This window comes from Gouania willdenowi, chromosome 14 (genome assembly GCF_900634775.1).
Source record: "Gouania willdenowi chromosome 14, fGouWil2.1, whole genome shotgun sequence".
Lineage (NCBI taxonomy): Eukaryota > Metazoa > Chordata > Actinopteri > Blenniiformes > Gobiesocidae > Gouania > Gouania willdenowi.
The window spans coordinates 340,565-356,162 of NC_041057.1; the positions used below are offsets into that span (position 1 = coordinate 340,565).

General features: G+C 37.1%; 1 protein-coding gene across 1 annotated transcript in view; it reads left to right on the forward strand.

Annotated features, from left to right (window-relative positions):
- The window catches only part of LOC114475956 (dual specificity protein kinase CLK2-like), a 23,369-nt gene extending 13,726 nt beyond the window's left edge, over window positions 1–9,643 (forward strand). Inside the window, exons 3-8 of the mRNA XM_028467179.1 lie at window positions 6,132–6,252; window positions 6,388–6,470; window positions 6,554–6,633; window positions 6,728–6,812; window positions 7,755–7,768; window positions 9,508–9,643. Of these exons, the coding sequence (XP_028322980.1) occupies window positions 6,132–6,252; window positions 6,388–6,470; window positions 6,554–6,633; window positions 6,728–6,812; window positions 7,755–7,768; window positions 9,508–9,643 (519 nt within the window). The remainder of the gene's footprint in view (window positions 1–6,131; window positions 6,253–6,387; window positions 6,471–6,553; window positions 6,634–6,727; window positions 6,813–7,754; window positions 7,769–9,507) is intronic.
- The last annotated feature ends 5,955 nt before the right edge of the window (window positions 9,644–15,598 follow it).

Here is a 15,598-nt window from a genome sequence, read left to right on the forward strand (position 1 = left end):
TAAAGCTAGTATATTAAAGCTAGTTTATTAAAGCTACTATATTAAAGCTAGTATATTGAAGCTAGTTTAATAAAGCTAGAATATTAGAGCTAGTATATTAAAGCTAGTTTATTAACGCTAGTATATTAAGGCTAGTATATTAACGCTAGTATATTAAAGCAAGTATATTAAAGCTAGTTTATTAAAGCTAGTATAAAAGCTAGTATATTAAGCTAGTTTATTAAAGCTAGTTTAATAAAGCTAGTATATTAACGCTAGTTTATTAACGCTAGTATATTAAGGCTAGTATATTAACGCTAGTATATTAAAGCAAGTATATTAAAGCTAGTTTATTAAAGCTAGTATATTAAAGCTAGTATATTAAAGCTAGTTTATTAAAGCTAGTTTAATAAAGCTAGTATATTAAGGCTCGTTTATTAAAGCAAGTATATTAAAGCTAGTTTATTAAAGCTAGTATATTAAAGCTAGTATATTAAAGCTAGTTTATTAAAGCTAGTTTAATAAAGCTAGTATATTAACACTAGTATATTAAAGCTAGTTTAATAAAGCTAATATATTAAGGCTAGTTTATTAACGCTAGTATATTAAAGCTAGTTTATTAACGCTAGTATATTAAAGCTAGTTTAATAAAGCTAGTATATTAAAGCTAGTTTATTAACACTAGTATATTAAAGCTAGTTTAATAAAGCTAGTATATTAAAGCTAGTTTATTAACGCTAGTATATTAAAGCTAGTTTAATAAAGCTAGTATATTAAGGCTAGTTTATTAACGCTAGTATATTAAAGCTAGTTTATTAAAGCTAGTTTAATAAAGCTAGAATATTAGAGCTAGTTTATTAAAGCTAGTTTATTAACGCTAGTATATTAAGGCTAGTATACTAACACTAGTATATTAAAGCTAGTTTATTAAAGCTAGTATATTAAAGCTAGTTTATTAACGCTAGTATATTAAAGCTAGTTTAATAAAGCTAGTATATTCAGGCTAGTATACTAACGCTAGTATATTAAAGCTAGTTTATTAAAGCTAGTATATTAAAGCTAGAATATTAGAGCTAGTTTTTTAAAGCTAGTTTAATAAAGCTAGAATATTAGAGCTAGTATATTAAAGCTAGTTTATTAACGCTAGTATATTAAGGCTAGTATACTAACGCTAGTATATTAAAGCTAGTTTATTGAAGCTAGTATATTAAAGCTAGAATATTATAGCTAGTATAACAAAGCTAGTTTAATAACGCTAGTATATTAAGGCTAGTATACTAAGGCTAGTATACTAACGCTAGTATATTAAAGCTAGTTTATTAAAGCTAGTATATTAAAGCTAGTTTATTAAAGCTACTATATTAAAGCTAGTATATTGAAGCTAGTTTAATAAAGCTAGAATATTAGAGCTAGTATATTAAAGCTAGTTTATTAACGCTAGTATATTAAGGCTAGTATATTAACGCTAGTATATTAAAGCAAGTATATTAAAGCTAGTTTATTAAAGCTAGTATATTAAAGCTAGTATATTAAAGCTAGTTTATTAAAGCTAGTTTAATAAAGCTAGTATATTAACGCTAGTTTATTAACGCTAGTATATTAAGGCTAGTATATTAACGCTAGTATATTAAAGCAAGTATATTAAAGCTAGTTTATTAAAGCTAGTATATTAAAGCTAGTATATTAAAGCTAGTATATTAAAGCTAGTTTATTAAAGCTAGTTTAATAAAGCTAGTATATTAAAGCTAGTTTATTAACACTAGTATATTAAAGCTAGTTAATAAAGCTAGTATATTAAAGCTAGTTTATTAACACTAGTTTATTAAAGCTAGTTTAATAAAGCTAGTATATTAAAGCTAGTTTATTAACACTAGTATATTAAAGTACATGTATCCAGTGAACTTTACTTTCTCATTTTTATGTTACAGGAGGTGCTGAACACTTTAAGCAGCATTTTGGATTTATTTTGGCAGTTAGATTGGTTCTTTATTTTCATGCCTTATTTGTGAAGCGAAAAAAAAAACGTCCTATATATTATTTATTATTATTATTATTATTTTTGCTGGTATTTAGAGATTAGGATTGAGAGGTGACAGCTGTTACAGTGTCCAAGCAGTTCATGTATTTTTACAAACTCTATATATGTGACAAAGCAATAAAACATGTATATGATCTATATGATCCGTCTCATACAAATATAGAAACACTTGAGTCGCTTCCACTGGGAATCCGTCCGACGTCAACGAGAAAAACACAATCCATATGTTCACTACATTAGGCGCTTCATCTCTGATTCCTCCCCTTGATTGGTCAATCAGGGGTGGGGGAGGGGCATCATTTCTACAGGTACTAAATGACTAATCTATTCTGCTACCGACGTCTGCAAAATGTGTTTAAAAGTCAAGCAGCGCAGAGAAGTTATGACCTCAGAGTTATGATGCCAATGATAATTGATTGTTACGGCTGGTTCCTCATGGCCTCTAAGCACCTCCTTCCTCTCTGATTCACATCAGTAATAACATCAGTAATCAGATACAGAGGGAGGAGCAGCTACTGTAAGAGGACCATCAGCAGACATGGGGAAAGTTGTTTTAGTTTGGACTGGAGAGATTATTGCTCATCCTGTTTTTGTGTTTCTATAATTTAGTGTTTTCGCACTACATTAGCATAGCATTAACCTAGCAATAGCCTTAACGTTGTAATAACTTAGCAACAATCGCTTTAAAGGTTGAAAAAGGTTGAAAAGGTTGAAAAGGTTGAAAAGGTTGAAAACGTTTGAAAAAGCTGAAAAAGTTTGAAAAGGTTGAAAAGGTTGAAAAAGTTAGCATTGCGTTAGCGTCAGCGTTAACATTATGTTAGCATTAGCATTGTGCTAGCATTAATATTGCGTTAGCATTAACATTATATTAGCAATAGCATTGCGCTAATATTAGCATTGTGCTCGCATTAGCATTGCGCTAGCATTAGCAATGTGCTTGCATTAGCATTGCGCTTGCATTAACATTGTGCTAGCATTAACATTGCGTTAGTATTGCGCTAACATTAGCATTGTGCTAGCATTAACATTGCGCTTGCATTAACATTGTGCTAGCATTAACATTGCGTTAGTATTGCGCTAACATTAGCATTGTGCTAGCATTAGCATTGCGCTAGCATTAACATTACGCTAGCATTAGCATTATGCTAACATTAGCATTGCGCTAACATTAGCATTGTGCTAGCATTAGCATTACGCTAGCATTAGTATTGCGCTAGCATTAGCATTGTGCTAGCATTAGCATTATGCTAGCATTAGCATTGTGCTAGCATTAGCATTTCAATAGCATTAGCATTACGCTAGCATTAACATTGCGTTAGTATTACGTTAGCATTGCGCTAACATTAGCATTGTGCTAGTATTAGCATTGGCATTGTGTTAGCATTAACATTATATTAGCAATAGCATTGCGCTAATATTAGCATTGTGCTAGTATAAGCGTTGTGGTAGCATTAGCATTGTGCTAACATTAGCATTGTGCTCGCATTAGCATTGCGCTAGCATTAGCAATGTGCTTGCATTAGCATTGCGCTTGCATTAACATTGTGCTAGCATTAACATTGCGTTAGTATTGCGCTAACATTAGCATTGTGCTAGCATTAGCATTGCGCTAGCATTAACATTACGCTAGCATTAGTATTATGCTAGCATTAGCATTATGCTAACATTAGCATTGCGCTAACATTAGCATTGTGCTAGCATTAGCATTACGCTAGCATTAGCATTGCGCTAGCATTAGCATTGTGCTAGCATTAGCATTATGCTAGCATTAGCATTGTGCTAGCATTAGCATTTCAATAGCATTAGCATTACGCTAGCATTAACATTGCGTTAGTATTGCGTTAGCATTGCGCTAACATTAGCATTGTGCTAGTATTAGCATTGGCATTGTGTTCGCATTAACATTGTGCTAGCATTAGCATTGCGCTAACATAACATTGTGCTAGCAATAGCATTGCGCTAGCATTAGCATTGCGCTAGCATTAACATTGCGTTAGCATTGTGGTAAGATTGGCTTTGTGCTAGCATTAGCATTGCACTAGCATTAGTATTGCGCAAGCATTAGCATTGTGCTAGTATTGTGCAAACATTTGAATTGCGCTAGCATTAGCATTGCGCTAGTATTGCGTTAACATTTGAATTGTGGTAGCAGTTAGCATTGCGCTAGCATTACATTGCATTGGCATTAGCGTTGCGCTAGCATTAGCATTGTGCTAGCATTAGCATTGTGCTAGCATTAGCATTGTGCTAGCATTAGCATTGAGCTAGCATTAATATTGCGCTAGCATTAGCATCGGGGTTTGCCTTGGCATAGCGTTAGCAATAGCATTGTTTTAGCAATTCAAAAAGTTTGAAAAGGTTGAAAAGTTTGAAAAGTTTGAAAAAGGTTTAGAGTGAAAAGTTTGAAATGGTTGAAAAAGGTTCAAAAGTTTGAAAAAATTTTGAGAAAGTTTGAAAAATTTGAAATAGGTTTGAAAAAGGTTGAAAAGTTTGAAAAAGGTTGAAGAGAGGTTGACAAGTTTGAAAAGTTGAAAAAAGTTTGAAATGTTTGAAAAAGGTTGAAAAGGTTGAAACGGTTAAAAAAAGGTTGAAAAAGTTGAAAAAAGGTTGAAATGTTTGAAAAAGGTTGAAAAAAGTTGAATGGTTTGGATCAGTTTCAAATGGCCGAACTTTCAATGTAAGTGGATGAGAGCAAAAAGTTCCACGAGAAATAACTCAAAAAGTTCAAAAGTTTTCAAAACACTGAGATATAGCAGAGAAGTACAGAATTTTTGAAAAGTTTGATATCGCAAGTGTTGAAATTAGTTGAAAATTGTGGGACGAGTTTGAGGATACGGAAGAATAATAAAATAGTAGAATAATAATAAAGGGGAACGATACAATAGTGAGGATGCATTGGCATTTAAAATTTTCTGAAATTTCAGATGTCCCCACATCGGGTCCCCACCCAAGGTTGTAAAACACTGATTTCAGTGGCTCCTGAATAGATTTATTTCTAAATTTTTTCAATCGTTTCTGATCGTCTCACGCCCGGGGTGGAACCAACACTACCTCTATTTATTCCTCTCTCTCTCTCTCGTACCCCCTGTAGTACGTACGTACCTCCATTTGAGAACCACTGGTTTACTGGGTGGACGGCCCAGTGTCCTCCTACTTTAGTTCTCTTTAGCCAGGCCACCAGTCCCTTTGTTTCAATACTTTTAATCTAGAGGGGTCGTAACAAGTAATAAAAACGTGTGTAGCGCTTATTTTATTTGATTAAATATCAGTTTATACACAGATTAAATTTAACTCTACATGTTCCCCTTTTTTGCATCATTTTTGACATAAAATTAAGTTCACATGTGGATTTTTACAAGTTCACATTCTACGTGTGTGTGCGTGTGTGTGTGTGTGTGCGTGCGTGTGTGTGCGTGCGTGTGTGTGTGTGCGTGCGTGTGTGTGTGCGTGTGTGTGTGTGTGTGTGCGTGTGTGTGTGCGTGCGTGTGTGTGTGTGTGTGTGCGTGTGTGTGCGTGTGCGTACGTGCGTGCGTGCGTGCGTGTGTGTGTGTGTGTGTGTGTGTGCGTACGTGCGTGCGTGCGTGCGTGTGTGTGTGTGTGTGTGTGTGTGTGTGTGCGTGTGTGTGTGTGCGTGCGTGTGTGTGTGTGCGTGCGTGTGTGTGTGCGTGTGCGTACGTGCGTGCGTGCGTGTGTGTGTGTGTGCGTGCGTGTGTGTGTGTGTGCGTGTGTGTGTGTGCGTGCGTGTGTGTGTGTGCGTGCGTGTGTGTGTGCGTGTGCGTACGTGCGTGCGTGCGTGCGTGTGTGTGTGTGTGTGTGTGTGTGCGTGTGTGTGTGTGTGTGTGTGTGCGTGCGTGTGTGTGTGTGTGTGTGTGTGTGTGTGCGTGTGTGTGTGTGTGGTGTGTGTGCGTGCGTGTGTGTGTGTGTGTGTGTGTGTGTGTGTGTGTGTGTGTGTGTGTGTGTGTGTGTGTGTGTGCGTGTGCGTACGTGCGTGCGTGCGTGCGTGTGTGTGTGTGTGTGTGTGTGTGTGCGTGTGTGTGTGTGTGTGTGTGTGTGCGTGCGTGTGTGTGTGTGTGTGTGTGTGTGTGTGTGTGGGTGTGTGTGTGTGTGTGTGTAGCAGAGGAAGCTGAAATGTTTGGATGTGAAACTCGTTGACTTTGGAACAGCAACGTTTGATCACCAACATCACCAGTCTGTGGTTTCTACCAGACACTACAGAGCACCAGAGATTATACTGGGTACACACACACACACACACACACACACACACACACACACACACACACACACACACACACACACACACACACACACACAAACTATATAAAGTGAGTCTTTTATTTTGTTAGTCTAATGTTAGTGTCTGTGTTTAGATTTGGGATGGAACCAATCCTGTGATGTTTGGAGTCTGGGGTGTGTCCTCATGGAGTTCTACCTGGGACGGACACTGTTCCCGGTGTGTTGCACACACACATGCATGTACGCACACACACACACACACACACACACACACACTGACTGTGGTTCTGTTGTTTTTAGACTCATGACAGTCATGAACATCTTGCCATGATGGAGAAAATACTGGGTCCAATCCCAACACATCTACTGCAGCAGACCAGGTACACACACACACACAATTGTGTACCTGTGTGTATATACGTGTGTGTATATACGTGTGTGTATATACGTGTGAGTGTGTGTGTGTGTGAGCAGGAAGCAGCAGTACGTGTCTCAGGGTCGTCTAATGTGGGACGATAGCAACTGCTCTGATCATTATAACCAGTGTGAGCCTCTGAAGGTCAGAACACACACACACACACACACACACACACACACACACACACACACACACACACACACACACACACACACACACACACACACGTTGATCCTAAATACCAGTTTTAGGTTTTACCACTCACTCCTTCCCTCTGTCCACAAACACCACCATTATACCTAAGCTTCACACTGGTTCCCCTGACTGGTTTGATTACACAACACAATATACACAACTACAACTACACATCTCACTTTAAAATAATCAACTCTTCCCCACCCTTCCATTGTCCTACCCTGACTCCCTCTTCCCTGTTCTCTTCCCCCTATCCTTCCTTAGGGAATGTATGGAATCACAGCAGTGCCAAAATTAAAATGAAATGCATGTGGAAATATAAAGAGAATCAATTTATTATTGATTGTCTTTATATTTCCACCTAGGGCTGGGGCATACCTGTCAAGTATCCCGTATTTTACCCTCTTTCCCGCCATCTTCCTGTATTATTATTTTCCCGTAAATATCCTGTATTTTACAGTAATAATAATTCATAAATGTCTCACTAAACTGAACGTCGTCTCTAGCCTCGTGAGAACTTCCACCTGAAATGGTCTGAGTGACAGTTCTCACGAGATTAGTGCTGACATCAGCAACAAACCCAGAACCAACAGAACAGAGATGATGAATGAAAACGTTCTGATGATAAAAACTAAGAACTGGTGTAAATATGTTATAAAATATAACATAGAGTTTATCTTCATAAAGACCATCAGGATGTGACACAGTTACACGTTCTGTTAGATTAATAACTGATATTTTAACGTCTACCACAGCAGAAGGAACCACGTAAGTCACCATGAAAAATCATCCAATCACAAGCTCCACAAATATACACTGTTTATAAAGTGTTAAATAATGTAAAGTCTGTAATAAATGTGTTTAATAAGTCATTAGTGAATACCAGAGAACCACATGAGTGAGTATGAGAAATTATAATAAAATAAAATGTTAATGTCTAACTTAAAGACAATGTGAAATTAACAGTAAATATTCAACGTGTTGACTTGTATATAAACTGTAAATATATTAAATAAACACGCGCTTCATATAAACATTTATGTTTTAATTTAGGCTGTTTTATAATTTAGGAATTAGGGCTGGACGATATATCGACCAGTGGGTGACTTGGGGTGTGTTCATGTGGATGGTGGCAGAGGGAAAGAAGCTGTTTTTGTGTCTGGAGGTTCTGGTCCTGATGGACCTAAACCTCCTTCCAGAAGGGAGAGATTGAAACAGTTTATGACCGGGTGGAGGGGTCGGCCACAATCTTTCCTGCACGCCTCAAAATCCTGGAGGGGTTCAGGTCCTGGAGGGAGGGCAGATTGCAGCCGATGACCTTCTCTGCAGAGTGGATGATACGCTGCAGTCTGGCCTTGTCCTTGGCCGTAGCTGCAGGTACCAGATGGTGATGGAGGAGCAGAGGATGGACTGGATGATGGAGCTGTAGAAGTTCACCATCATCTTTGTTGGCAGACTGAACTTCTTCAGCTGCTACAGGAAGTACATCCTCTGCTGAGCTTTTTTGATAAGGGAGCTGATGTTCAGCTCCCACTTGAGGTCCTGAGTGATGATGGTCCCCAGGAAGCAGAAGTACTCCACAGAGCTCACTGTAGAGTCTCCCAGGGTGAGGGGGGTGAGGGGGGCTGGGTTCTTCCTGAAGTCTGCTATCATCTCCACTGTCTTTAAAGCATTGAGCTCCAGGTTGTTCTGGCTGCACCAGGACACCAGCCGGTCTGTCTCCACCTGTAGTCAGACTCGTCTCCATCAGAGATGAGACGATGATGGTCGTGTCGTCTGCAAACTTCAGGAGTTTGACCGACTGGTGAGAGGAGGTGCAGCTGTTGGTGTACAGGGAGAAGAGCAGAGGAGAAAGAACACAGCCCTGAGGAGATCCAGTGCTGATGGTCCTGGAGCAGAGATGGTTTTTCCCAGCTTCACGTGCTGCTTCCTGTCAGACAGATGTATCAAGTTTTCTATTTTGACAATATAGAAAACTATAATATTTCATATATATGTATATATATATATATATATATATATATATATATATATTATAGCTTATTATGTATGTAAAATATTAGTTTTAAGAGTCGCTGCTTTTACTTCTCAGAACAACATGTAAAGCTCAGTTAGATGATTAATAAGTGTCACATATTGATCAGCTGTTTATTAATAAATGTCCCTGTGTAACATTTAGCATCAGTAAATTTAACTTAAAGGCTTGTAGTGGACGCTAGAAAATTTCCCTTATTTTCAAATCCAAAACTTGACAGTTATGATCTGGTGATGGTCACAATTATGCAGTAAAATGAATCCATTTATTTAATTGCAACAACAAAACATGCATTGCTGTCTTTAAAAGATTACACTTCTTGTAGTGTTGACCTTTGACATCATGTGCAGACAAAGGAAAAAATAAATAAATAATAATGATAATAATAGCGACACAGTATGGTCTCAGAAGCAGCTCATTGGATCAGAGGATTAATCTAAACTAAGTCCAAGTGGAAACTAATCAAACTCAGGTTTTTATTCTGATGCTAGTTTGTAAAAGTTATTGATAAATAAAAGGCTGTAGCAGTAATGAATAACTATATTATAACTATATTGTTTTATTTATGTTATGAATGTGTGTATTATCTATTTAGCACATGTTGAGGAGGGCTGAGGAGGAGGAGCTTCGCCACCTGCTGGACCTGATCAGTCTGATGTTGGAGTATGACGTCACTCACAGGATCAGCCTCCAGGAGGCGCTGTGGCACCCCTTCTTCAACGCCGCACGTGCACAGAGATGATCAGCGCGTGCACGCAGCGATCACCTGGTCTGGACCAGATTAAGTTCTGAATTAGATCTAATCCAGTATAAAACTCCGCCTCCTGACCAATCAGTTCTCTTAGAAAATGACTTGCCCAATAGTGGGCGTGTCCTTTTGTGTCCATGTTGCTGATTGGATCTGATCTGACAACTGACAGGAGAGAAAAAATGGATCTATCAATCCTTTTATTTATTGATCACATCCTATAGAAAACATATAGATTTATATTGATGGACTCATCTACTCTATTAATTAATTAGTTAATTAATGTGTTCACATAGTGTGTTGATAAGTTCTGTGGATTTTATATATATACATATATATATATGATCAGGTGGATATGTGAATAGAAATGTGTGTGATGTAATAAAGTCAAAGTATCTACTGGTGTGGTGTCTACAAACCAATATAAACCAGTATAAACCAACATAAACCAGTATAAATCAAGATAAATCAATATAAACCAATATAAATAAAAATAAACCAATATAAACCAGTATAAATCAGTATAGGCAAGGCATATTTATTTGTATAGCGCGATAAAATATTCAATTGTTTAAAATCAATAAGAACATTTAAAATCATCAGTAAAATCAATTAAAATCATCAGTAAAATCATCATGACATCATCAATATGACCATAAATCTCTCTCAATCATATGCAGTAGAGAAAAAAGTTCCTTTAACTTTGATTTAAAAATGTTCACATGTGATGCTGACTTCAGCTCTGCTGCAGTTTGTTCCACTTCTTTGCAGCATAACAACTAAAAGCAGCATCACCATGGTTACTGTGAGCTCTGGGCTCCACTATCTGACCTGTGTCCATAGATCTCAGAGACCTGCTGGGTTCATACCTGACTAACATCTCACTGATGTATTCTGGACCAAACCATTCACACATTTATAACCAGCAGCAGAACTTTACAGTCTCCTCTGAGGCTGACTGGGAGCCAGTGTAATGTGTTCTGACCTCTTTGTTCTGGTTCAGACCTGAGCTGCAGCGTTCTGAACCAGCTGTAGATGTTTGATGAAGACCATTACAATAGTCCAGTCTGCTGGAGATAAAAGCATGGACCAGTTTCTCCTGATCTTTCTGAGTCATTAAACCTTTCACTCTGGAGATGTTCTTTAGGTGGTAGAAGATGTTTTTGTGATAGATTTGATCTGATGCTGAATGTCAGATCTGAGTCAATCAGAACACCAAGGTTTTTGACTTGGTCTTTATCTTCTAAAGATCCAGACTCAGATACTTGCTGACAGCAGTCCTCTTTTCCTTGTTACCAAAGACAATCACCTCCATCTTGTCATGGTTTAGTTGAAGGAAGTTTTCACTCATCCAGCAGTCACACAACACCTCAATGGGACCATAGTCATCTGGGTTCAGTGATAGATATAGTTGTGTGTCATCTGCATAGCTCTGATAATCAACCTTACAGTTGTGTAAAATGTGTCCTAAAGGAAGCATATAAAGGCTAAACAGAAGAGGTCCAAGAACAGATCCCTGAGGAACCCCACAGGACATTGGTAATCTGTCAGATTCAAAGTTTACAATGTTTACAAAATAACTTTGATCCTCCAAGTAGAACTTAAACCATTACTTTAACATTTAGTCCAACCCATGTTTACAATCTGTGTAACAACATTGTATGATCTACAGTGTCAAATGTAGACTTAGATCCAATAGAATGAGAACAGATACTTTTCCTGAATCAGTGTTCAACCTTATGTCATTGATCACTTTGATCAGATCAGTTTCTGTGCTGTGATCAGAACCAAAACCTGACTGAAATTTATCAAATATTTTGTTGAATGTTAAGAATTGACTCAGTTGGTTGAAGACCACCTTCTCAATGATCTTGGCCATGAATGGAAGGTTCTGATTGGTCTATAGTTAGCCAGTATAGAGGCATCCAGTGTTCTCTTTTTAACAGAGGTTTAACAGCAGCTACTTTCAGGGATTTTGGTACGGTGCCTGATTGGAATGATCAGTTAATTATCTGATACTAATCAGTGATAAATGACTTTACAACAGTTTTAAAGAAGTTTGAGGGTATTGTGTCAAGGCAACACGTTGATGGATTCAGCTGCTGAACAGTCTCCTCTATTGTTTTTGGGTTCACTGTAATAAACTCTAACATTGTAGTTGACTCCTCCCTCAGTGGTTGAAGCTGTTCAAGCTTTTTGTGATTTTGCTGGTTTGTTCTGATGTTTGACCTTATTGATTGTATTTTTTCATTGAAATATACAGTAAATTCATTACATTTTCCAGCTGACAGTAATTCAGGGGCTATCTGATCTGGGGGGGTTGTGAGCTTTTCAATTACAGAAAACAACGTGCGAGAGTTGTTGACATTTTTGGCAATAATTTCAGAAAAGTATTGCTGCCTTGTTTTGAACAAGCCATCATTGGATTTTTGCAGACTTATTTTGTACAGTTCTAGATGAATTTGGAGTTTTGTTGATCTCCATTTACGCTCTGCTCTTTTATAAACCAATATAAATCAGTATAAACCAATATAAACAGTATAAATCAGTATAAACCAGTATAAACCAATATAAACCAGTATAAATCAGTATAAATCAATATAAATCAATATAAACCAGTATAAATCAGTATAAATCAATATAAATCAATATAAACCAGTATAAATCAGTATAAATCAATATAAATCAATATAAACCAGTATAAATCAGTATAAATCAATATAAATCAATATAAACCAGTATAAATCAGTATAAACCAATATAAACAGTATAAATCAGTATAAACCAGTATAAACCAATATAAACCAGTATAAACCAATATAGTACTGAGTACTCAGGGCAGAGGACATTATTGCTTTGTAAATGTAAAGTCTATGTAAATAAACTGGTTGTTAATCACAGTTTTGCACTAAAACCATTATTTTTGCTGCATCAGGCCTTAGCTAACCCCCCCCCCCCCCCCCCCCCCCCTTTAAAGCAGTGAGAATGGTACGACCCACATGTGCTGCTGCTGTGCTATGGATGTGACGTGTAGCAGCAGATAAACAGTAGAGCAGTAATCTGATCACAGTAATCTGATCACATCCACATTGGTGAGTAATCCTCTTTTTAAGTCCAGAGAAAGTCAAATCTGCTGCTTTTACTCAACTTTTCAGAGGTCAGCTTTAAAATACATCTTATTTTAGGAAAAATATTATTTTGTTTGAAATAAACTATGTGCACTGTTACATATTTAAATGCTGGAACATTCCTTTTGCACATCAAATCGTAATTGGAAATTAAATTATTAAAATATATATATTTGAGGACTAGATTTTGCTGCCACTAAGTCTTACGTGTCCAGAGTGTTCCCATGATTTAATCATTCTATATTTACCTTTTATTAACCTTTGTACACGTTTGCTTTGTGCGTGTTAGTTATACCCCTCCCCCCAAAATAATAAAATAATAAATGACCAGCCGCCCCTAAATTGTTGCAAAAAAAATGTCACAAACACAATATTCAGTAAACCATGAAAATATAGTAGAACGTATTTATAAAACACAAGCAATAGATATGTAGTCATTAGGTTATTGCAGTGTTTTCAAACTTAAGGTCAGAAACTCATGTTGGGTCGCCTGGAATTCAAAGGGGGTCTTTAATGTCTTGTAATTGTAAAGAAAAAAAAAAAAAATGTACATATCTTACAGTAGGGGCCCAACAAGATTGTTTGTACCCAGGGCCCCAAATGTGGTGCTACGGCCCTGGTGGTTAGCCTGCTACATGCTAACAGTAACTAGCACTGTCCAGATATTCTCCCTTAAAAACCAGCTACAGTTATTGGTGGTTGTACTTTGTATCATTAAAACAATGCTAAAGTAGGTGTTAGCCGCTAACATTGCTAATGCTAATGCTAATGCTAACGGCGCAGGTGTGGTTGGTCCAGTTTGTTTCTCACTTTTATTTCATAATCATGTTTATATTTCCTAATTAATGTTTCTGTGATTTACACTTTGAGGAGTTTAGGTTTAAAACTGTTCATTAAATATAGTCAATTATCATAAATATCAAGTACACACATTTAAAGGACTTGAATGATATGACAGTGAACACACACACACACACACACACACACACACACACACACACACTTGTCAATCCACAGGTAATCTGATCAGATCAGGATCAATTAGTCTATCTTAATCAATCAGATCAGTTTGATTCCTGATCAAACAATAACAATCACATCCATCCCATAAATAAATAAATAAAAACATTTCAAAACCCCAAGTTAAAATAATATTTGATAAAACTATATAAATAAATGCATGCCATCTTTGGACCAACAGGTGTAAGTGTACACACACTACAGATCAATGACAGTTCTACTGTAGAATAGGAAATATTCTACTTAATAAATATTAGTGTAGTATGTTTTAGTGAAACTGATGGTTTGTTATAAAGGTCCTGTACTACTAATCTAGATTAGCTCTGATCACGCTAACCTCCAGGATTTAATCAGTGTGTGCTGGACTAACCCTTACAGAGCTAAATCACCATGGTAACCTAGGCTGAGTATCTAGCCTGGTAGGGAGCAGGTTTTGTTCTGGCTAGCCCCGCCTCCTGACCAATCAATTATCTTAGAAAACAACGTGTCCATTCTCTCGTCTCCTTTTTCGGCATGTACAAAAAGAAAAGAAAAAAAAAAAAAAGTGATTGTAACCATGTCGGAAATAAACTGAATAAATAAAAATAAATAAATAAATAAATAGATGATCCTGGTTGGTGCAGATCTAACTGCTGCGTTTAGGAAATAAGATTATTAATTAGTAATTAATCCTTTCATTTACCAATGACATTATTTAGGAAAGATATAGATTTATATCTGATAGACTGATCTACAGTCTATCAGCTGATGAAGGCTATGTCTACGTATGCATTAACGGGTGAAGTCATTAATTCATTCATTCATTCATACGCTATAGTGAGGCTGACATCATCATCAGGAACATACTACAGTAAACAATGTGTTCTCATCCCAGTGTGTGATAAATAGATCTACATGAATAGAAACACGTGTGTGCTGTAATAAAGTTTAACTGCAGAGCATCATCTAATAGATTATTATCATAAATAATATCACACTTTTACACATTAACAGTATCAGCAGCTTCCTGTCTGAGTTCTCTCATTCCTGTCTTTTCTGTAACAACAGAGTTGTTTTTGGTCTGAATTATGGATTTTATTATTCATCATTTTAAACTTAAAGGTATAGAGGAGGATTTTTCCAAAGTTTAGAAAAACTTTTTGATAAAAAGCACTTGCACAACACTCTACCTGCTTCCAAGAGGGAACGAGCCTGTGCTTTCAGTGCACGCCATCGTGTGAAAGAATCTCCTAAAAACACTCTGGACTTGTTTCTCTCTTCTGAGGTTTCTTTTCTTCTCATTCACTTCGTAGACAGTATTTCTTTTCCGACTCTCCGCCATTTTCAAAGGACCCGATGAGAGCGGCGAAACCGTAGCTCACGAGACACAAACAATGTGCGCATGCACAGCAAACGAAAACTAGCTAGGGACGAGGACATACGACAGCATTACATATACATATCACCAGAATGATTGACAATTAGGAGGACCAATAGTCACCTGTGATGGGCAGAGCTCAGAGGGAGAGGAAAGGAGTTTATGAGACAGAAAATGGTGCTATAGAGTTGATGCTGAAGTTCCCACCAGTTCACAGCAGCTCATACTCAACCAGAGCATGTGTGGAACTAAGTGGACTATTGAGAGTGTGGTGATGGTGAGAGAAAACCATCAAAAACAGAAACTCAGCATGTCTGGGAGGAGGAGGAAGTTGTGTGTGTGGAGAATGACGGGGGGAGAGACTTGGAGGAACGCCAAAATACAGTAAGAAATCCATTCAACTCTGACATAGAAAGTAAAATAATAATAATGTTGCCATCAAAA